General features: G+C 42.6%; 1 protein-coding gene across 1 annotated transcript in view; it reads right to left on the reverse strand.

Annotated features, from left to right (window-relative positions):
- The window catches only part of LOC145413187 (aminopeptidase NAALADL1-like), an 88,257-nt gene extending 67,368 nt beyond the window's left edge, over positions 1-20,889 (reverse strand). The window contains exons 1-4 of the mRNA XM_080282913.1: positions 20,844-20,889; positions 19,731-19,954; positions 10,153-10,331; positions 3,125-3,241 (exon numbers count right to left, since the gene is read on the reverse strand). Coding sequence (XP_080139039.1) covers positions 3,125-3,241; positions 10,153-10,331; positions 19,731-19,954; positions 20,844-20,889 — 566 coding nt within the window. The remainder of the gene's footprint in view (positions 1-3,124; positions 3,242-10,152; positions 10,332-19,730; positions 19,955-20,843) is intronic.
- Positions 20,890-24,243: the final 3,354 nt, after the last annotated feature.

A 24,243-nucleotide genomic window follows, 5' to 3' on the forward strand; every position in this document is an offset into this window, starting at 1 on the left:
TTAAGGTGGGCATCAGTCATTTAAACTTCAGCTCTGTTCACTCCACTGAGGCAAGGGACTCTCCTATGCGGGACAAGTTCACAAGTTACCACCTGAAGCAGTGACCCCTGGTACATTAAAAAAAATCCTGGTGGTGGTCGCTTAACTAAAGACGGACCCTCGGTGTTCCACAGCCCATCACAGGTCGAAAGTATGAGTAGTGACCGTTAACACAGGGATATCTGTATAGTCCTAGTCTGTGCTCATAATACATTATTTGCATCGAATAAATTGAAATATTTATAATGACGTGACGCGACGCTATGTACGGGTACGTTAAGTTTACGGGGTGTCTAGTAGACAGGAGAGGAATGACCTAACACGTAGCTGGTAAAAGTAAGTTATTCGGACAGAAAAAGAGTCAGCTAAGGATTCTCGTGCAAATACTTGTCTATTTTGTTTTTAAATGTCTTACCTGAGATACTGTTCACGTTATCTGAAGGTAAACTGTTCCAGATATTGACGACTCTGTTGAAGAAGTATTTTGTTTCATGGGACTGGAATCGCTTTCCCATAATTTTGGGGCCATTACCCCTGGTTTGACTCGACCGGTCTATTTCAAAATATTTATTCATGTCAGAGTTGTCATATCCCTTTATGATTTTGAAAACTTATAAGGTCACCTCTTAATCTGCGTTTCGTTGGGCTAAATAATTTAAGTTCTTCAAGGCGTTCCTCATATGGTTTGTTCCTCAGTCGTGGTATCATTTTTGTGATTCATCATTGTATTTCCTCTAATTTTTTTATGACCTTTCCGTAGTATGGAGACCAGAATCGCACACAATACTCGAGATGGGGGCGCACTAGTTAGTTATACAAGGCAAGTATGACTTTTTCCGATTTAAACTCGAAAGTTCTTAAAAACACACACACACACACACACACACACACACACACACACACACACACACACACACACACACACACACACACACACACACACCAGTTTGTTTGCAATCTTAACCGCCTCGGTGCACTGCTTACTCGGTTTTAGGTCATTTAATATTATCACACCAAGATCCTTTTCATTGTCTGTACTTGATAGCTGAATATTATTCATTTTGCAATTCGCATGGACGTTGTTATCTCCAGTATGAAATACTTTGCATTTTTCTATGTTGATTTTCATTTGCCATTTTTTCTGCCCAGTTGCCAAAATATTAAGGTCATTTTGTAACTGCTGCCACTGTAACTTTGAAGTTACGTTATTGGTTATTATAGTATCGTCGGCAAATTTGGATATTTTACAATTTAGACCCTCATCTATGTCGTTTATGTAGATAATAAAACAGAATTGGTCCAAGTACTGAGCCCTGGGGAAAGCCACTAATCATATTACACCATTTGCAGTAATTTTCGTTTATCACAACTCGCTGTTTTCGGTCTGAAAGCCAATCTTGTAACAATTTTTGAGTATTTCCTTTTATTCCGCTTGTGAGGGACAGTGTCAAATGCTTCCTAAAAGTCAAATTACATCTAATGCTCTTGAGTCATCATTTGATTTGCAAACATCATGGAAGAAGAGCAGCAAGTTAGTTAAGCATGAACGACAATGTCTGAATCCATGCTGCAAGAAGGAGGAAGAGGAGGAGAAGAAGGAGGAATATAAAGGAGAGCAAACAGCAAAAGACCTTACGGTCCTTTCGAGGCTGCTTGTTACAGAGCAGATTATGACTACGAGATCTAAATTTACTTGCTGAAGAATGAGGATAGTAAAGCAAGAAGGCTCCCCCCGCCTCCAACCCCTCCAGATAAAACTGGCAGGAAAAAGTGAGAAGGACCACCAAGCAGCATGGAAAAACTGACATGGAAATGTCATAGGAAAGATCTATCTATCTATCGCCAGACGTCTTAATCCCGTACGGGGTGGCCACAAACAAATCGCCTCCACGTCGCCCTGTCCCCCACCATTTCACTGCCCTGCTCCCAACTCACACCCCCCTCTCTCATATACCTCTCCACTCCATCCCTCCATCTCATCCTCGGCCTCCCCCTCCCTCTCCCCCCTCCACCTCACTCACATACACTCTCCTCGTCAGTCTCTCACCCTCCATCCTCTCCACATGGCCAAACCACCTCAGTGTGTTCCTCCTAACGCTTCCTACCACATTCACACCACAACGCTTCTTTATATCCTCATTTGTCATCATGTCTTTCCATGTGACTCCACAGGCTCCTCTTAAATAACCCATTTACACTGCCGTCAATCTTGACTTGTGTCTTTCCAACAACGTCCAAGCTTCACTTCCATACGTTAGAATTGGTATCACAATACTGTCATGCAGTAACTTTTTCACTTCCATGCTCACTTCCCTGTTTCTTATCACTGCTTTCAAGGAACCAGCAACCTTTCTTCCTTGTTGTACCCTTTCAAGCACTTCACCCTCTAAACTTCCATCCTTAATCATCACACTCCCCAAGTACTTAAACGTACTCACATTTTCCATCTTCTCACAATCCAACCTCACTGTACATTCACTGGCTTCACCTCTCTCAAAGACCATCACTTTACTCTTCCCTACATTCACCTTTAGATTCCGTTTCTTACACACTCTCCCAAACTCATTCACCAAGCCTTGCAGCTCCCCTTCGTCTTCACTTAACAACACAGTAGCATCTGCAAACAACAGTACAGGGATTTTCCAAACACTATCCTCTCTCACTAGGGCCACTCCTACATCCACTGCCCTACCTTGTATCTCTTTTATTACCCCATCCATGTACAGACTGAACAACCATGGAGACATGGCACATTCCTGTTTCAACCCAGCCTTCAAAGAGAAAAATTCACTCAGTTCACCATAGGAAAGACTGAAAAGGAAAAGTTACATTCTGTAATACTTTATCTAAAAGTTACCAGTTTGAATAACCTGAAAGAGAAAGCAGTAAAGTAAAGTGAATAATCAAATATATAAATGACTACGGCATGACATTATGTACTGGTACGTAGAGTTAACGGGGCGTCTGTAGATACAGGAGGAGGAGGAGGAGGAGGAGGAGGAGGAGCAGAAGAAGAAGAAGAAACAACCCAGTCTACATCTACTACTCTCAGCTGTGCCCACTCAGGAGTCCTTTGGCAACTCACGTGTCCTGTGTGGTAATATCGACGGTGAAGGAGGTGGTGGAGGTGTCCAGGCCCTGCCCTTGCCACACACTCTCTATGTAGGTCGCCAGTTTCTCCTCGGGCGTCTCCGATAACTCTCTGTAATGGTAATGTTAAAGCTAGATAGTTGCGTGGGGTAAAGACAAGTACACACACACACACACACACACACACACACACACACAGTGAAGCATTTTATCCTCCAGACTATCGCCCGCGCGTGTGTAGAAAAGAACAAAGTGATGCCTGCTGACAGGGAAGGAAACTCACAATGCTGATAAAAATTTAAAAACAAGAAGCGGTGCCAAGGCACAGCAAATCCGTCCCTGGCAGCCGTTTTAGTGCTGACGTATAAACACAACAGGATATCTAGTCAAAGATGTCACATATCAAAATTGGAGTTAAATGGGTGAAAATTGACGATTTTATGTCAATTTCAAAGTTTAGGCCCGACCCACCTGACATTGACCCACCTACCACTAACTGGGATAAACCGTCTGATGTAATGAGGCAGTTATAGGATGCAGATTTGAAAGATGCACATTTAGGTTTTGGTTTCATGTCGATATGACGAATTTGAAAGGTGTTATGGTATGGCGAATAAACGATTTTTACCCGTCCCAGTTTTTTTTCTTTTTTTTTTTCTTTTTTTGGCCCTACACTCTGGGCCTTGGCCCAGTTTGGCCCAAAATTTAGTAAGGTGATCAGGTCATAGCCCATTATCCCTGAAATTTTAGTCAAAATCGCACCAGTGGTTTTCGCGTAAAGATGTTAACAGACAGACAGACAGACAAACAGACAAACCGAGTGAAAACAGTACCCGACCCGGAGCCCCTTTGGGGCGGGGACGGGTAAGAAATCATGGTGCAATATGAAAGAGAGTGAAGAATTATCAGGAAATAGAAAGTAGGGCGACTCAAAGAAAAGTGGATGAAGCTATGAAGTTGAAAAAGGACAGTGAGTACAGAGCAGGGGCGGATCCAGATAATCGTGAACGGGGTGGCGCTGTTCTTGGAATCAACGGACGGGAAGGGGGGAGCAGGTGAGAGGGTAAAAATTCCCAGTTTACGGACCTACATTTTATGTCTACATAAACTGTCTTCAGCCAATGTTCAGTTTTCAGAGTTAATAATTTGAGGTAATAATTCCCACTGTACAGGCCTACATTTTGTTAGTGTATGCATGATAATTGCGGTCAACCAATATTCAGTTTTCAGCTAATTCATTTAACTAGTACAGTGTCCGATGGGATGCACATCCAATGTTGGGGGTTCATTTTCAAGTGTTAGTTCACAGTACGGCACTGTATAGAACGTGCAACCCATGCCAGTTAAATCATGGTTCACTTTTCAGATTTTACTAGTACAGTATCCGGTGGGATGCATGCTGCCAATCTTATCTGAGCAGCCAAACGGGGAGGCGCGAGCCGAGGGCGCCAACCCCTCCCCCACTGAATCAACGCCTGGAGAGTATGAGGGTGTATGAGTACCGACATCAATTTAGGGATGCCATACATTGATGAGGTATAAGTATTAGATGACAAGGTTAGAGGAAGAGCAGTAGTAGTGGACTGTTGAAGAATATAGCTTGTGTTGGGAGGTTAAACTGTATAAGATAAGAAATAGAAAATTAGGTATTACAGCTTGTGTTGGGCAAGTGAACGGATCTCTAATTTGGCTCTCTGCTGTTTTGTTTTTTCTTGAAGGGAACAATTTAAGGGCTTCTGGCCTCCTTCTTCCTTGTATATATATAAAAAAAAAGTAAATTGGATAATATAAGATATAATAAAATCAATAAAGGAAGTGAACTATTACAAGTGGTGTTAAATGAGTAAATTGGATAAGAGATAATGAAATCAATAAAGGATGTTAAATATTACAGCTTGTGTCTGGCAAGTAAATTGGATGATACAAGAAACTGACATCAGTAAAGGACGTAAAGTAGGGAAGTCCATTGATGAAGGGAGAAATGTGTTTAGATTGTATGATCACAGAAAACGGACATAACTAGGATGATGAAAAGGGTCTGCGAGTCTGAAGGCAGAAGCAAGGACAGAAAGCCAAAAAGATGAGCTGATAATGAATGGGAATGTGTAAAAAGCAAGGAATATGTAGAAGAAAGGGCAGAAGTAAAAAGTTGACATGTCTTACCCCATAGTCTTCTTGGCATTCAACAGTATCGCTTCTTCCCAAATGTGTTGCAAGATGAAAAATAAAATCGAGTAATTACTGTTATTGAAGGCTTCGTCACAGCACACTCTTCGTAGTGAATTTAGTATACCTATCACAACTTGATACTCTCCTTTACGTTATCTTATATTCTTGATACCGACATGGTTTGTACCAGTAACACATGAGAGGATATTAAGTTGCAGTGTACAGAATAAATCTCTGAGGAGGAGGTGTCGTGAAATCTTCAAAGCCACTACTGATATCACCCATTATGAAGCGCAGCATTACTGAATGGATGGTTCGGTCTATGGGATGGGGTTGAAAATTTCAGATGGTGAGCAGATAGATGGACAAGCCATTTTACTGAGTACTCTGATGACAGACTCCCACCTAATTTTGTGTTTTCCTCTTCTTGGTTCCTCATCGTTCCCACTCCATGACCCATAGTGGGATTAGGATGATGATGATGAGGAGGAGATGAAGGATACAGCGGTGACGAAATTGTATTTATATTTGATGCATTTTGCCTTGTCTGAACACACAGATTACTACTTTCTGTAATCTAATGAGTGTCGCATAACAGACACAGTGGTATGCCAGGTTTATTATTCTCTCCGACACGGAAAGTATGTTTTCAACCCCTGTTTGTTTGTTTGTTAATTTGTATGTCTGTTGGCAGGATAACTCAAATATTAAAAGAGAGATTTGGACCAAATGTTATGGGTAGATAGCCCATGTCCCAGGGAACAATCGATTAACTTTTGGGACTAATCCGGATCATATTGCAGATTCTGGATTCGGAAAACATTTTTTGTGTGTGTGAAGCCTTTTATCAATGATGAGAAAACCTAACCCATTGTGATGAATGGTTTGGAAATTACTTTGCCCGTGTCGGAGAAATGCGCTCCACTTAATGCCCTTCTCGTTAGTGATGTGATTACCCAAACCTACCTGGTAAACTGGCACGTGAAGATCTATACCTGTGTTAAGTATCTGATAACGTTATATGTTTGTTATTTTAGAATTAAATTTTTCCTCCACCTCCCTCCCAATCAACCATTTCGTGTTGGGCTCGGTAGCAGCCAGTCGGACGTGTGTTTACCCTTTCTATATTTTGGCGTGTAATAAATGTCCAGCCTAATTCGGTAAGTTACATATATGTGTTTATCACTCAGATTAGCAATATGCCCCCATTCCTTCCTGCCAGTACTTTACTCTGCTTACTTTAATTTGGCCTAAAACTGCCATCTCCCTGTCTTCACTTCTGAATTCAAACAAGAGATTAACAATAGAGTATGGTGCTAATAACACACACACACACACACACACACACACACACACACACACACACACACACACACACACACACACACACACACACACACACACACACACACACACACACACACACACACACACACACACACACACACACACAAACAATGCAATGAAAGAATGTTGGGCCATAGCACTGTCATATTTTGGCACTTAGCTCAGGAAAATAAGCTGAAAATGTTGAAACTCTCCTGCACGTTAGGGCGAACCAGCTACGCTAGAAGTAAGAAGCCAATCCTTCACCAATGACACCTCAGCCTCTGCACCTCTGGAGAAACTCAGGGCCTCCGCTATTTTGCAATATATTTTCCTCAGCGCTTTATCTCGTATATTGCATCTTAATATCTTCTTTTACTGAAACGAGCGCTGTTGTTACTGGAAACATCTAAAGAACTTACAGCAGGAAATTTTAATGTATTGATTGTAACAGATAACTCAGAAATGGTGTAGTATCGCTAAAGTTACATATAATACGGCTATCAGTCCCTTCCTGATTATATATGCGATTCATGGTTATATCTGCTATACACGATGAAGGCACTCCTGAATGATAGAGCGAAGGGAGACTCAGATATTGGCTATACTCTTTTCACTTTAACTTTGCCTAAAACTATCATGTCTCCATCTTGAATGCTGAGTTGCAGATATAGAGTAACACCGGAATATGACGCTACAGTCATTTCACCTCAACTTGGCTTGGATTTTCGAACTTTTGCACATTACTGCACGTAGCTCAGTGGCAGAAAGATGAAAATGGAGAGAAGGCAATTTTAGGCCAAGTTATTGCAAAAAAAAGGGGGGGGGGACACGAATAAATGCTATAGAAAAGATGTAGAATTGAAAGTCATTTTTTTTCCCACTGAAGTACGTGACATAAGCTACAAAAGAACGAAACTCTGGGTCAAGGTGAAAGAACTACAGGAAAGTGTAGTCTATTTGAGTGTAGTGGATGTGGAGAGGAGGAGAGGGAGACCGAGGATGATGGTGGAGGGAAAACGTGGATATATGAATGAGGGGGGTATAGGCTGGAAAAAGGGCTGCCATATGGTGGACAGGGTGACTTGGAGGCGAACTGTTCGTGGACTTAGGTGACTAGCAATAGACAGATAAACAGACAGACAGATAGATAGATAGACAGACACACAGACAGACAGGCAGACAGGAAGATAGATAAATAGATAATGAAGACCAGGTGAAATCGAACTCTACCTCCTGAGTCAAATTCTACTACGACTTCGTCCAATCAACTCAGGCACAGCTATGAGGAAAAGTACACCGATGCTTCTCTGGCCACTGTGGCAACGGAAAGGGCTGGCACCAATATGAGACACACGACAGAAGTGAATGAGAAGGAGAGATACTCTTTTTTTTTTTTTTTTTTTTTTTTTTATGGGGAGAAATGCGAAATATGGAAGGACACAATGCTGGCAGAAGATTCCCGGAGAACTTTTGCTCACTGGTGTAAACTTGCTGCAGAAGGTATCGGTGCACACTTCGCCAGAGACAATCCGACACATGAGACGGTGGATGTCGCAAAATGGCCAGTGATTCCACCCCACGGATACAGTATACCGCTTATACCTGAGGCGTTTCCTAACCAGGTGTCATATTCACAAACACACTTCCAATCGATCGCCTGTCCTAACTGTGATTTGTTCTCCCAAGAAAGACAAGGAGACAAAAGAGCAGAGCCTTTCCCTGTTTCTTGCGCTCCTTCAAAAATAAATATTGTTTACGAGTGGAAAGCTATCGAAAAAATACCACTGTTTTGGCAGGAAGGACAAAGACAGGAAAGTGTAGAATCTCCTCGTGTCTCAAGTTCTTCCTGCATAAACAAATCTAAGTTACGACTTGGAATCGACGTAAATATTTTCGAGAATCCCACCCTTGTATTGTTATCATGTAAATATTCATATGATAACTGATAATCCCCCTGGGGCATCATGAGCTTTACTGATTACGTAAGATAGCATCGCCTCCATGTCCGATACTTTCAGGAAGTGGTGTACAGCTGAAAGGATTTGAAATTTGTTGAAGCAGACTTCACTGATCTATAGGACACGCCGTCATGTCGTAAAACACTCCTTCTAACCTTCTAATACCATCAAACCAGTCCTGTACGAGACAGATCTAGCGTGTATTCAGAATGGAGGGTGTTGGTGCCGATGTGGTGACATGTGGGGGTGTATGGTACATAGGAGGATTGCTGGGCCTCGGGATTAAAATCTATGTTTAAAGCCAGACCCATTAAAGATAATGAATTCCTGTAGGGGATGACGTGACCATGAGACGAATGTACTGGTTTTACGTGAACCTGGCCGAGCTTTGCCGTCTCTTCACATCGAATGCAGAGCTGTAGCAAAAGGTTAACATAAGAACATAGCACTGGACACAAAGAAGTGCTATTGAAGGGCGCTGTGCCATAGTATTGTCTTATTCTGCTACTGACCTACGTGAAATAAGTTGCAAAAAAACTAAACTCTGCGACAAGTTAAGATGAAGGAACTATAGTAGTTGCCTGTGAGAGCAAGCGAAGTTCCCCAAGCCAGTGGGTGGGTCGGGGTATAAAATGAAGCAGCCTCTAAACGCGCAGTTTTATGGAAATATTGGACCCGCAGATATGAATCATTCATTATTTTAATCAAGAAAAAATAATATAACCATGTTAAGCGGACTTCATCAAAAATCACAAAAGTTTTTATAAAACAAAATGTCAAACTCTTCTTGAAATTATCATAGCGCTGAACTAATTAAAAGTTTCTTGGAGCTGATATCCTGACTGGACATTTCGAGAAACATACGGCTAGTCACTTTAATTATGAAAATTGGTTCAGAATATAACAATAATATGAAAGACAATGTGTGACCAAATTTGTGTGTTGATCTCATTCACAAAACGCGCGAATTAGAGCTCTGGCTGGAGTCATGAGTCGCGATTTGCTTATCTGATTTTTGCGGAAAGCAAACAATAAAGCAAACATTCCTTAATACAAAACATGAAGCTAGACCAGGCAAGCTGTTTATTGCCAGAACCATGGGGACTCTTGGCCCAAAAAGGAACAAAAGGGATCTACGACAGCCCTGAAGAGGTCATTGTATAAATCTGAATTAGTATTAATAAAAACACTTAAAGTATTTATAAATATTTCCAGTTTAGAATCTTTGAAAGAATATATCACCAAATCCCTAGGAAATATCACCTAGAATCCAGTTTGACACTGGGATGATTGCTGCAGCCACCCTGGGGGCTCCAGACTGACCCTCTTCTCTCCTGGCTATAAAGGGCGACTCTGAGCTCAATGCGTTAGTGGGTTGGCCTCTGGTGCTTGCAGGGTCCAGCAACTTAGTGGTAAATGGTAAATCTGAATAATATCTGTACTTGACATCATTTTCATCGAAGGTTAGTTGACTCTCATTCCACTCGTCGGTCATTTACGTTTTCCACAATGCTGTATGGACATCTGTTACCCAGCAGATCAAAATTATTGGTTATAAATAACATACCTCATGTAGTCGTTGATTAGTGCTGGGCTGAGGCTGTACAGAAGACGGTGTACAAGGGTGTGGTCTGGTGGGTGTGCGGGAACGACCAGGTTGACGGGGAAGTGAGGGCCTTTGTGGTGGTGTGCCCACGACCACCCCACCCACATCCCTATCACCACGCACACCAAACATACCAGAATCTGTAACACCAGTAACTGTAACACATCACCTATAATAACTATGCTCTATTCACTTTAACTAGGCGTACAACTGCCAGCTCTTCATCATGCATACTGGGTCACAGAAAGAGATTATCACTAAAATATGGCGATAATCACAAAATAAGTTCTATGGAAAGGATGCAGAACCATACGATTGTCTTATTCAGCCATTGAGCTACGAGACATCCAATACAAAAAAAGATGAAATCTCCGCAAAATTAAGGTGAAGTAACGTGAGACCTGTAACACGAACACCACCTGTAATACCAGCACCTCTAACACCAACAGTTTTAAGACACCAGCACTGATAACACCAACACCTGTAATGCCAACACCTACACTACAAACACCTGTAATACCAACACCTATACTACAAACACCTGTACTATCAACACCTATACTACAAACACCTGTAATACCAACACCTGTACTACAAACACCTGTAATACCAACACCTATACTACAAACACCTGTAATACCAACACCTATACTACAAACACCTGTAATACCAACACCTATACTACAAACATCTGTAATACCAACACCTGTACTACAAACACTTGTAATGCCAACATATATATACCACAAACGCCTGTAATACCAACACCTATACTACAAATACCTGTACTACAAACACTTGTAATGCCAACACCTATACTACAAACACCTGTAATACCAACACCTGTACTATAAACACTTGTAATACCAGCATATATACTACAAACACCTGTAATATCAACACCTATACTACAAACACCTGTAATACCAGCACATATACTACAAATACCTGTAATACCAACACCTATACTACAAACACCTGTAATACCAACACCTGTACTACAAACACCTGTAATACCAACACCTGTACTAGACACCTGTAATACCAACACCTGTACTATAGACATCTGTAATACCAACACCTGTACTACAAACACCTGTACTATAGACATCTGTAATACCAACACCTGTACTACAAACACCTGTAATACCAACACCTATACTACAAACACCTGTACTACAAACACCTGTAATACCAGCACCTGTACTACAAACACCTGTAATACCAACACCTATACTACAAACACCTGTAATACCAACACCTATACTACAAACACCTGTAATACCAACACCTATACTACAAACACCTGTAATACCAACACCTGTACTACTAACACCTGTAGTACCACCTGCCTGCCTACCAATCACCCCAGTCCTTTTACGTCCAAACAGGAGAGCGTAGGGACCCAGGGCTAGGCTACTTAGTCCAGACCTTTGAGACGAGTGACCAGTCGTTCATCCCTGAGAGGTATTACGTGAGCAAGAAACCCCATCCACCCCTAGGATTTATACCCTTATAAGCCACATTCATCTGGACAGCCCTACCTCACAAGACCACCTGTTATACACTTGTAGTACCAACAGTTATAATGCCAACACTGGAAATACCAACACCTATAACACCAACACCAATAATATCATCATCATCATCATCATCCAGACCTCTTTCTCCCACCTATGGATGAGGTGAGATATAGTCCAGAACGTAAAGGAAAGGAAGCATGATACAACTGTCAACAGCATTTCAGTCGCATGAACCAAACACTCATTCACTCACCACTCAGTCCATGGATTTTTTGCGGTACCTCACTGGTTTATGCATCGGCTCATTGTTTTTATATATATTCTGTATAGATGCACTTCACTTTATCTACCAAGATGTGATCCATGAACTATCAGATTTGGGAGAGAAAGAGAGAGAGAGAGAGCGAGAGGTGGGGTGGGGGAGATATCCAACAGTGTACCCAGTGATACAGGCCACGCAAGTTTCCACACATCATACAGATTTTCTATATTCTTACCTCACTTCCTAGGCAAAACCATCTGATTTTTTTTTCTTAGATGCGCCTCACACTGATCACGAACGAGCGAGCGCAGCGAGCGAAGCTATGTTTACGGTCAGCTGAGAAATGAGCGGCCCGACACGACCCGGCCCGGCCCGACACAACACTGCTCGACCGCGATGGCTGTCAGAGGCTAATAACTTTTCTACTATGTGAGACAGAGAAGAGATTCTTCAGCAGGTAGTAGATACATTCAAAAATTTTTGCTTTTACCTATACATTTACTCATGAGACCAAAGAAACCCCTTGGAGTCCCAGCTTTCCAAGGGAATCATCCGAGGGCTTCTACTGACATGCTCCACTATGAAATCGAATTTACAAATATTTCCTGTTGTAACACTATGTTTTCTTGCACAAATTCTAACAACTAAATATCGCATATGGCTCATAATTTTATATGAACGATTGTTTCTATGTTTAGGGGGGGGGGGATCAGCAAGGGTAATCGCCCCATGTCTGGGTTTTATCATTCGATCAATAGCCAAGCGTTTACCGACGCAGTTCATTGACACGGCAAGTCGGGAGCAGAGAACTGAACATTGCGCATGTGGTAAATGCTACGGAGTCTCGCCATATGCATATCAAGAAAGAAAACGTCAGTGAGGGAAAAAGTAAGAAAGTAAATATTATAGCTCTGTTATTCTGCTGTTATTGTTCAGCTACCTCACCTGAAATGTTGACGTTTACACCAAGATGAAATTATGATGATAAGCATATGTATAAACGCTCGCTCGCTCGTCATGCGCTCGCAAAGCGCACTTTACTAGTATACTGTAATTTTTCCATCGTCTGCAAAGTAAAAAAAAAAATGTGCAAGTCATATGAGTCTTAGTGCATGTTTCATGTATCCATTTCAATCCCTTTTCAACTACTTCGTGTCCTCAGCTTCCATGTGTCTCCTTTTCACAACCTCATTTGACCTCCTGGCGCTATCAAGTCTCCTACCATCTTTACACAAACGCTAGCAGCAGTGAGTTCCTATTGTCCATAGAAAATGTTTTTTTTTAAAGACCCCAGTTTCAGTGTGTGTGTGTGTGTGTGTGTGTGTGTGTGTGTGTGTGTGTGTGTGTGTGTGTGTGTGTGTGTGTGTGTGTGTGTGTGTGTGTGTGTGTGTGTGTGTGTGTGTAGCACAACTGAAACTTGAAAAAAGATTCTGATGAAACTTGGCAAGATGGTCACAACTGGGTCACAGATGGGCCCGTTCCAGTTTCATTTCGACTGAAATTTCCTTAGGGAGCGTTTTGACCCCTAACTGTTCCCAATGGTTTTACATTGGCCGGTATGTGTCGGGAAGTTTCCATGGGTTTTCTTGCATCTCCGCAGGAGCAAGTACTGAAGCACTTGCTCCTGTGTCGACCCACAAATCGTTGGTTTCAAGCAAAGCGAAGCATGGTCCAGAAACCGCTCTCATTTGAGCAAGTGCTGAGCGACCCGATAGGGTAACGAAGATCAAGTAAAAAATTGACTCTTAGCATGTTTGTCAAGGATGCGTTACTTGTCATGCACAGTAAGTTGGCGTTTTTTACTACTTTAGACACATCCTTGACCTTACTGTAATGGGCCAGTGACCTGACATCAACTGATCAATTTTCTTCACCCTCACCTTGCCGAGGCCACCCTCAAACCTGCTCTGTGCATCTTCACTTCAGTGGCGGATCCAGGAATTTTTTCTTCGGGAGAGACTATCTATATATCTATCTATTGCCAGATGCCTTAATCCCATAAGGGGGTGGCCACAAACAAATCGCCTCCACGTCGCCCAGTCCCCTGCCATTTCACTGCCCTACCTCCACCTCACAACTCCCTCTCTCATATACCTCTCCACTCCATCCCTCCATCTCATCCTCAGCCTCCCCCTGTCCCTCCCCCCTTCACCTCACTCACATACACTCTCCTCGTTAGTCTCTCGCTCTCCATCCTCTCCACATGGCCAAACCACCTCAGTGTATTTCTTCTAAAGCTTTCTGTCACATCCACATCCACACCACAACGCTTCCTCACTTCCTCTTTTATCAGTCTGTCTCCACATAACTCCACATGCTTCTCTCAAATAACTCATTTCATTGCTCTCACTCTTGACGAGTCCTTCCAGCAAGGTCCAAGCTTCACTTCCATTCATTAGAGTTTGTATCACAATACTATCATGCAGCGATTTTTTTACTTCCATGCTCACTTCCCTATTTCTAATCACTGCTTTTAAAGACCCAGCAACCTTACTCATCACACTGCCCAGGTACTTAAATGCACTCACATTTTCCATTTCCCCATCATCCAACATCACTGTGCATTCAGTGACCTCATTTCTGTCGAAGACCATAACTTTACTCTTTCCTACATTCACCTGTAGATTCCGTTTCTTACACACACTCCCAAACTCATTCACCAAGCCTTGCAGCTCCCTTTCTTCTTCACTTTACAACACAGTATCATCTACAAACAACAGTACAGTAAGTTTCCAAACACTGCCCTCCCTCATTAGGGCTGCTCCAGCATCCACTCCTTCACCTTGTATCTCTTTCATAACCCCATCCATTTACAGATTGAACAACTATGGAGGCATGACATATCCCTGTTTCAATCCAGCATTCAAACAGAAAAATTCACTCAGTTCGCTATCGACATGCACTGCAGCCCTAGCGCCCTCATATATACTCCATGGCATTCAACAACTTCCAATTTACTTCATGTATTCTTAATATTTGCTACATTTCTTGTCTATCCAGTGTCCTATGCTTTCCCCAAATCCATGAAGGCCGCATACAACTTCGTTCCTTTCTCGAAAAACTTTTCCACTATAGACCTAAGGATGAATATCTAATCTACGCAACCTCTTCCCTTCCCAAAACCTCCGTTTTTCTCCACTTAATTCCTCTGTCATATCCCTAACTCTGCCAGTTAGTATCCTGCCATGTACTTTGCTTAATACAGTAAGAAGACAAATGCTCCTATGATTAACACACACTTTTTTTCCCCCCTTTTCCTTTGCACAGGGGAATAATTATACCTGACTTCCAATCCTCCGGGACTCTACCTTCCTCCCAGGCCAATCTGCACATCTTCCATATCCATTCTACTACCGTCTCTCCCCTATGCTTCAGCATTTCACCACACACTCCATCAAATCCTGGGGCTTTCACCAATTTTGACTTTCTTCATTTCTTCCACTACTTCCATCCTATATTGATCTCTTCCTCTCTTCTCACCACCCTCCTTCTCCCAGCCATTCTTCAGCCACTTATACTCGCATTACTTTCATTCTCTATGTTTAACAGTTCCTTACAGTGTTCTGTCCATCTGCTCACTTTTTCTCGCTTCTCCACAGTCAATCTCCCATTTTTTCTTACACTTCCCTACTAGCTTCTTTATCACTCTGCGTAACTCTCTTTTCCTCCTCCCTGAGTATTTTCTTACATTCCCTCCACTTTACACTCAAATTACTTCCAAATTCCTCATCCAATCTCTTCTTACTCTCTCTTACTAAACTTTTTACCTCTCTGTTCCTCTTTACATATAACTTTCTCATCCATGTCTCAACTTCCTTCATGCCTCTGCTTCCTTTCTTTTGTACCACAGCTTGTCTCACCTCTTCATTCCACCATACTGTTCCTCGCACCCCCTTTCGTCTTCTCATCACCCCACACACCACCTCACATGCTGCACAGATTTCTTCTGGGAAAATCTTGTACACACCTTCCACCTCCCTCATCTGCCCCAGATCATATTTACCCAATCGCCGCCCCACTTCTCTTATATATTCTGGCTTTTTTTTTTTTACATCCTCTTGCAGCTTTTCTACTCTCCTTGTATGGACTTATTCCTTCTGTCCTTCCCTCTTTCTATTCCTCCATTGCACTTCAACCTTAACTTTCACCACCACCAAGTGGTGATCAGAAAGTCCACTCCCCTAGCCTCTGCATGCTCTAGCATCCATTACATACCTTCTCATTCCGTCATCCACACACACATAATCAACCATTGCCTCCGTTCATTCAGTTCACCACCCACCCTTCTCATCACACGCCACGTATACCCATGGATCATTTTGTGCCTAAAGAGGGTATTGGCTATCACCAACTCCCTCGCGTCACAAATGTCCACTAAAGCACTGCCATTCTCATCCATTTCAGCAGGCACATCCCACTCACCAAGTACTCCATCCACCTTCACATTCCCTACTTTTCCATTCGTATCTCCAGTCAAAAACACGCTCTCATTCCTCTCAAACTTATCCATACATGCTTCCACATTTGCCCAGAACTTTTCACACTGCTTGCACGATCTTGTGTTGGTGCATACATGCACAGAATCGCCCACGTTTGTATTCCCACTTTCAATCTTACCAGCACAATCCTTGAACCAACTGATCCACACTCTTTCATATTCTCCTTCCAGCTCTTGTACACAATACATACACCCTCTTTTGCCCTCTTGTTCTCACCTACGCCCGCGCCTGTACCCCACCCATACTCCTACTCTCTCAAGCTCTCACCTCACCATTTAGTCTCAGTTAATCCACATACGTCCACTTTTGCATCCTCAATCAGCTGAACAATCTCTCTTTCACCTCATCATTCACATCCCTTAAATTCCATGTTGCAATCCGTATCATGTCCTATGTCCTCTCCTTGGTCGTCACCTGTTCGTCAGTTTTAACCCGCCCCATCCCGACGACGTATGGGTACGTCACCACGATTTGCATTTGCCAGTCCCGGCGACGTACCAGTACGTCGTGCAATTGCAAGGTACCTAATTTGCACAATTTTCAATTTTCGCACGTGATTTTTCGTATGTATACACGGGACACCTTCCTCTATTCCTGTACAAGATACCAAGCAGGGACAATGCCTTACACTGCATAACCTCCCCCCTCCCCCCCTCATGCCATTGTCTTGGCAAAGGACCTGTTACCAGTGACCTGGCTAGTAAAGTTATTCAGGGCCAGAGTGATTCCCCAATCGATGACAATGTGGAGGACAATGTTTACATAGCATTAGAAGAAGAAACAGCCAGAAATAATGATCAGGTAGTGTGGCAAAAATAGGTCAGGTATGGTGATTAGTTAGTGAGTGAAACAATGCTTATAATGCCTTTATTACTGCTTGAAAACCAATATACTGTCATACTACATATACATTCGTACCAAGTAAATAAATAAATACCGTTTGTGAGTGGATAAAATAGTTACCCTCCCATAGAACTCGTTTTCTTTGGTGCCAGCATGTTAGAAAACCCACTCAGGTAAGGAGGAACTCCTACCTGGATTGGGCACTTTAAACCTCAGGTGAGCGATTTCTCTATGAATTTTCGATGTTTCTCACCAAAAGCGAAGGTTTTAGCCAAAAAAAAAAAAATCGAAAATACCTCGGGACTGGGGGATGTCGGAGGTGCGGAATACCTCGGGACGTGACGGGTTAATCCGAGAATTTTTGTTTGTATTTTTAGTTAGTTGTTTTTTCAGGGAGGGGCACTAACCCTCTCCCAACCCACTTGTTGACACGTAGGGAACACGTGTTAGTTGGTTATAAGGTTACCACCAGCGTATTGAATGATTTCCTGGTTTACAGGGGGAGACTAAGAGAGAAAAAAAAAAATCCCTAATCTCTGTTCAAGTTACGGGCGGACACACTTGACTGAAACATGTGATGAGCATAAGGATGTAGGGAACAAGGTTATGTCCACTGTTCACACTGCTCCTGTCGCTTCGTTTCATCTTGTCAGTCACAAGTTACAAGTAAGTGTGGCTGCCGCTACACCCTTTGTCTGTTCGGCATATGTGTAACACTTGCTTACGACTTATTCCATGCATACAAGTATGTAGGCTTACGGAAGCTTAAAGGAATGTGTGAATGGATTATATAATAAATATTAATTTCTTGGCAGAGTGCCAGTTCAATTAATAATGCATCGGTCCCGAAAAGACTGACACATCATCTCGAGTATAGTATCTACTGAAATACTGAGAATCACTAAAGTGTCAAACAGAGAAACAGAAACATAGGTGAGAGGGGTGGGTTGGTGGGTGGGTGGTGAGTTGATGGACAGGTGGGGTAGGCAGAGTACGTGGGGTGGGGATGGTGGGCGATGTGGAGTGAGCGGGTGTATGGGTGAGCGGCATGGTTTGGTTGAGTGGGTGAGTTGATGGACAGATGGGGGAGGCAGAGTAGGTAGAGTAGGGATGGTGGGCAGTGTGGAGTGAGTGGATGGGTAGATGAGTGGTGTGGTTTGTGTGGATGGGTTGGTGGAAAGGTTGGTGGGTGGGTGGGTATGTGAGTTTTGTGGGTAGGTAACCTTCGTAGATGGGTGAGTGAGTGAGTGGCTGGAAGGAGACATGCTGACTACTCTGTTTAGGTAGCTATAGGGGTTGACGGATGGGTGAGTGGGTGGGTGGGTAGATTCTTTGGGTAAATTCATCCTAGGGAGAAATGAGTCCAAGTACAAACATAAGTCTGATGGATGTTTAAAAATCCATATGGAAACATGTGCATTGGAGAAAAAATGTTTCATGTGGGGACTAGGTGTTTCCCCACTGAGAAGGTAGGTCCATAGGGAAATACAGGTCCATGGAGGAAATAGGTCCATGGATGGAAAAAAGGACCATGGGGAAACTAGGTCACTGGAGGGAAAATAGATCCAGGGAGGGAAAAGAGAATCATGGGGGAAATTGTTCCATGGGAAAACAGGTCCACAGGGAAAAGAGTGGACCATGGGGTAAAGAAAAGGCCCATGGGAGACAGATTAATGGGGAAAGTAGGTGCATGGAGGAGAATGGGAGAATGAGAGAAAAAAGATTCATGAAAAATAAGTCCATGGGGGAACAAAATGTCAGAAGAGAAAATAAAGTCATTAAGGACACTGGGTCTTTGGAATGAAAATGGATTCCAGTTGTGAAAATAGGTGGGTTGGTGGATGATCTCTAGGAAGTGTAGCTAGAGAGTGGCTTATGTGCTAGTTTATATATCGATAAATAAATAGATAGATATAGATAGATAGATCAATCGATAGATAGATGGATAGACAGATAGACAGAGATAGACAGATAGATAGATAGACAGATAGACAGGTAGAGAGAAAGACACGCAGATAAACAGGTAGACAAATAGATGTAGTTATACAGTAGATATGGATAAATACATAGACAGATATACTGTAGATATAGATTTAAACAGATAGATAGACAGACAGATAGATAGATAGATAGATACACATCAATACCCTTGTGTGATAACAGTCAGTGATCTCTGTGCTAGGCTTTACACCTCTCCCAGAGCGATTTACTTTGACACCAGCTCATTCACTTGTATGTTATCTACAGTACTCGTATATACTCTTACTCTGACACAGATTGCAAAAATAGCATACAAGAATGAACAAATGTACCAGAATCAGGATATAAATCGGTCAAGAGCAGGTGCTACGAAGCTTCCTTAACCAACGTGCTGACAGTCACGCTCCTCATTCAGACCAGTGCAAGGCTCACCATAACACAGATGACCCTGGCCTGCGCTGCTGGTGAGGCTAGGGTGGGTGCTGGTGCTGGCCGCTGTGATGGAGTAATGATGGTGACGCTGCTGCCATCACCACCACCACCACCACCACTAGCGCCACCACCGCCATCATCATCATCATCGTCGTCGTCACTGGGGGTGGAGTGCCAGCGGGTGTAGCTCTCGCCCGACATGTGGACTCGTTGTTTGGACTTTCCTTACTTGTATCACAACACCATCCAGTCCAACGCACCCTGGAGGAAGAACTTAGATGTTAGGGTTACCATACGCCTGGATGGATGGATAGATAGATAGGCAGATACAGATATTGATAGATAGATAGAGATAAATAGAAAGATACATAGGCAGGTAGAGAGATACAAAGTAGGAATGAGCCTCCTTGGTTACCTGTCAAATCGATCAGACAATCTGACCACACCTGTCGATCAACTAAGCTAGAAGGGGTTAGGGCTCTTCATCGGGTTAAAACAATTACGCTCTTGGGAGTCCAGCCATCTGTCACCATTCTGTAATTCGTTCACCTTCACTTGGCAGATATTTTCGTCATTTTGCAGCTTGTTTCCGATTGTAGGAAAGAAAGTCACAGGAAAAAAAAGTAACTGAAAAAAGGTCACAGGAAAACAAGTCACAGGAAAAAAAAGTCACAGTATAATAAAAATATGGATGTATTGGCTATATTTGCCTGATGGTTAAGACTGAATCATGCAATTTAATGGTGGTTCGGTGATTCGAAACGTATGCTGTGATAGTTTGGTTGTTGGGAGTGCATAATAAAAATATGGGTGTATTGGCTATATTTGCATTCTTAAATTAGGTTAATGAAATTAGATTAATTATTATTGAAATTTATTATTAAAAATGTTTTTTTCTTGAACTGGATCTAGATTTTTCATAAATACTGTCTGCAGCGGCAGTTCGGTGATTGAAGACGTGTGCTGTGATAGCTTGTTTGTTGGGAGTGCCAAGTGTGTTGACTTGTGACTGGCGCTTGATCTCAGTAGTATATCAAAGGTCGTAGAACTCAAATGTAGTATTGTTGTGGGCGAGTTTTGGAGCTGGGTGAGCGAGTGTTGGATTATATTTACCCCATGGAAGTGATCCAGAGCAATAAAGGTGGCCTAAAATTGTCATGATGATTATATGTATACTAAGCAGTCCACACGAAAAAAGAAGATATGGTGGAGGTGTACCTGGAGATCAAGTTTTAAGTATAGAGGCAACCTGAAAACAGATCTTCAGAGGGCGAACCCTGAAGTAGGCTTACCTCATAACCACCCTGCAGACCAAAATCAAATCAGTCTCGCCAAAGTCAGGCTTACTATGAAGCAGCAAGCTGCACAGACCAGAGACAAACCTTCCCAGATATTCTCACAGTCAATAAGACAGTGCAGTGATGAAGTTATAGCACTCTTGCCAACAGCTGATTCCTGCAAAAGAACGCTGCACAACCAACGCCCAACTTGTGTACCAGGGGTTTTTGCGGACCTTGGTGAGCTTCCTCACGAGTTCACTTTGACAACAGACCCCAATCCTGAAAACTTTTTGCTCTACGACAATGGCAACAACAGGAATGGTCGCATTTTGGGGTTTGGCACAGCGCTAACCTCAGACTTCTTGGAGCATCTGAGACTTTCTACATGGACGGCAACATTTCCATGGCACCCACCATCTCCCGACAGCTTTATGTGATCCGTGTGCCATTTGGTGATGATGCTGTGACTGCAGTGTATGCCCTGTTACCAACAGACTCGGGCAGTGTACGAGGAACTTTTCCATACTCTTGTAGACAAGTGTGCCAACATGGACTTGGAGCTGAATGTCAGGAATATTGTCACGGACTTTGAAGATGCTGTCCTCCGAGCTGTTGCCCCAGTATTTGGCTGAGATGTCAGCAGCAGGGGTTATTTTTATCACTTGACCCAAGCAACCTGGCGCAAGGTCCAAGAATTGGGCCAAGCATTGCAGTACAATAATGATCCAGATTTCAGGTTATTTTGCGGCATGCTCAACGGCCTGGCCTTCTTGTCACTGGAGGACGTCGAAGAAGACATGTAGGACCTTCAGGCCAAACTGCCAGAAAATCCACCTGAAGCAGAAGATTTGCTGAACTACTTTGACCGTACATTTGTCAACGGTCACTATCGCCTAGTTCAGAATTGGTCAGCACAAAACAATGCTCTTGTGCAGCCGCTGAGAATGCGCCATGTTCCTCCCTTGTTCCCACCCGTAGTCTGGAATGTACATGACGCATCCGTAAACAATGACCCGCGAACAAATAACTTTTATGAGGGCTGGAATAACAAGTTTGACAACCTTGTAGGACAATACCACCCATCAGTTTGCGATTAATCTAGTGGTTTCTGAGAGAGGAGTCTACTGTACAGTCAGAACAACGATGCAACAGGATGTTGTTGGTACCCACACACACAAACGTGTTAAACCTCGATATGTCTGGATGCAGCAGCGATTGCGTAACCTCTGTGTTGACCGACGGGAAGGAAGAAAGACTGTCCAGGAAATGCTGCATGGCGTTGCATGAAATATTAGACTGAACAGGGGATATGTCAACTAATTTGGTCTTGGTGTTCATATTTACTTTACTGCTCTTTTAGTGTGCTTAATTTTATGTTTGTTAGGCAGCATTTTAGCTTTCGACTGTTTTAATGTTTGAATTGTATAATTCAGTTTTAACCATCATGCAATTTTTTTTTTTTTTTTTAATGTGCTTGACTCTGGGTAAAGGCTTCACAGCCTGCTCCCAAGGCCCAGTAGTCCTCCTACATACCATACGCCTCTACATGCCACCACTTCGGCGCTAACACCCACCATCCATACTGAATACATGCTAGGGCTGTCTCATACAGGACTAGTGTATTGGTATTAGCGGGGGTATTTTAACGACATGTCGGCGGGACTTCTATGGTCCTTTCACCGTAAGAAGTCTGTTCAGGGTGGGGCCCACCTGGTGAATCACCTCTAGCGATGCTGCCAAATCAACCGTAGTACATGCCTCTCTCTCTCTTATTTCCCATCTATGTGCTATTTGAAATTGTTTTGTATATTCTGTATATAGTAAAGGAATCTATATAGTACATTGAGTATCACTTTTTAGAATTATAACAACGATTTGAATGAATTCTATGACACGTGGCAGTGCTTTTTTCCCATGTTGCCACGCCGTAGAATTGCCAATTTGACCACCAATTATCGGATTATCACCTACCCCCATCCCACCTGTTTCTCTCTCCCTCTCTCTCTCTCTCTCTCTCTCTCTCTCTCTCTCTCTCTCTCTCGTCAATATAACAGAAAGTTCTGATGACGAAGAAAATTATGATTAAAGATCAGAGAGAGGATTAGGCCTACAGGGGAAACCTCTTAAAAATAAAACGCGCCTAGACTTTTACCTCATAAGTGGTGTGGAAAAAAAATTGGAAATAAATAATATATATATATATATATATATATATATATATATATATATATATAGAGAGAGAGAGAGAGAGAGAGAGAGAGAAATAGGTGTGATGGGGGTAGGTAGGGAGACAGAGTGATAATCCGATAATTGGTGGTCAAATTGGCAACGTCGCACTCGGGGGAATTCCAAATTCTGCCACACCCTGAACGGACTTCTTGCGGCGAAAGGACCATAGTAGATAAGTAAAGTCTGCTTTAACTAAATTCAAGTCCTTAAACTGTCCCCTGCCCCAGCGGGGATTTGAACCTGGGTCTGGTGGGACTGCAGGCCACCTCTCTACCGACTGACTACCGCCTCCCCCAAAAAAACATATTTATATTATGCTGTGACTTTTCTGTGACTTTTTTTCCTACCTAATTTTGTGACTTCCTTTCTGTGATTTTTTTCCCTGTGACTTTCCTTCCGATCACCTTGTTTCCGTAGCTCGGTGACAGGATAAGACAATACTACGGCTCGGTATCCTTTCCATCGCGCTTTATCGTGACTAGTACCTGTAGCGTTAGTCTCTTGTTACAGATTAGCATTCAAAATTGAGAGATGGATATTTTAGACCAGTTCAATGAGGACAGAGTATTTTGGAGAACGGATTGGCGAGGTGATTTTCATTTATTTATTTGTTTATTTATTTATTTATTTATGTTAAATCGTTACTCCCACTCACACTCAAAATGGTGAAAGTGATGCACGGGGAAGTCAGAAAGGTGTAATGGTTATGCTTGTGTGTGTGTGTGTGTGTGTGTGTGTGTGTGTGTGTGTGTGTGTGTGTGTGTGTGTGTGTGTGTGTATGTGTGTGTGTGTGTTCTTACCTAATTGTTCTTACCTAATTGTATCTTTACAGGAATGAGTCAAGCTCGTATTGTCCCGTGTCTTAGACCATATTTATCGTACATATCCTTAAATTTGTGAATTGTTTTGGCACACACTATTTCATTCGGTAGTGCATTCCATTGATCAATTGCTCTATTTGGGAAACTGAATTTCCTTACGTCTTTATCACCTCTCTTCTTATG

This window comes from Coenobita brevimanus, chromosome 95 (genome assembly GCF_032717465.1).
Source record: "Coenobita brevimanus isolate Jiangsu-jjx chromosome 95, ASM3271746v2, whole genome shotgun sequence".
Lineage (NCBI taxonomy): Eukaryota > Metazoa > Arthropoda > Malacostraca > Decapoda > Coenobitidae > Coenobita > Coenobita brevimanus.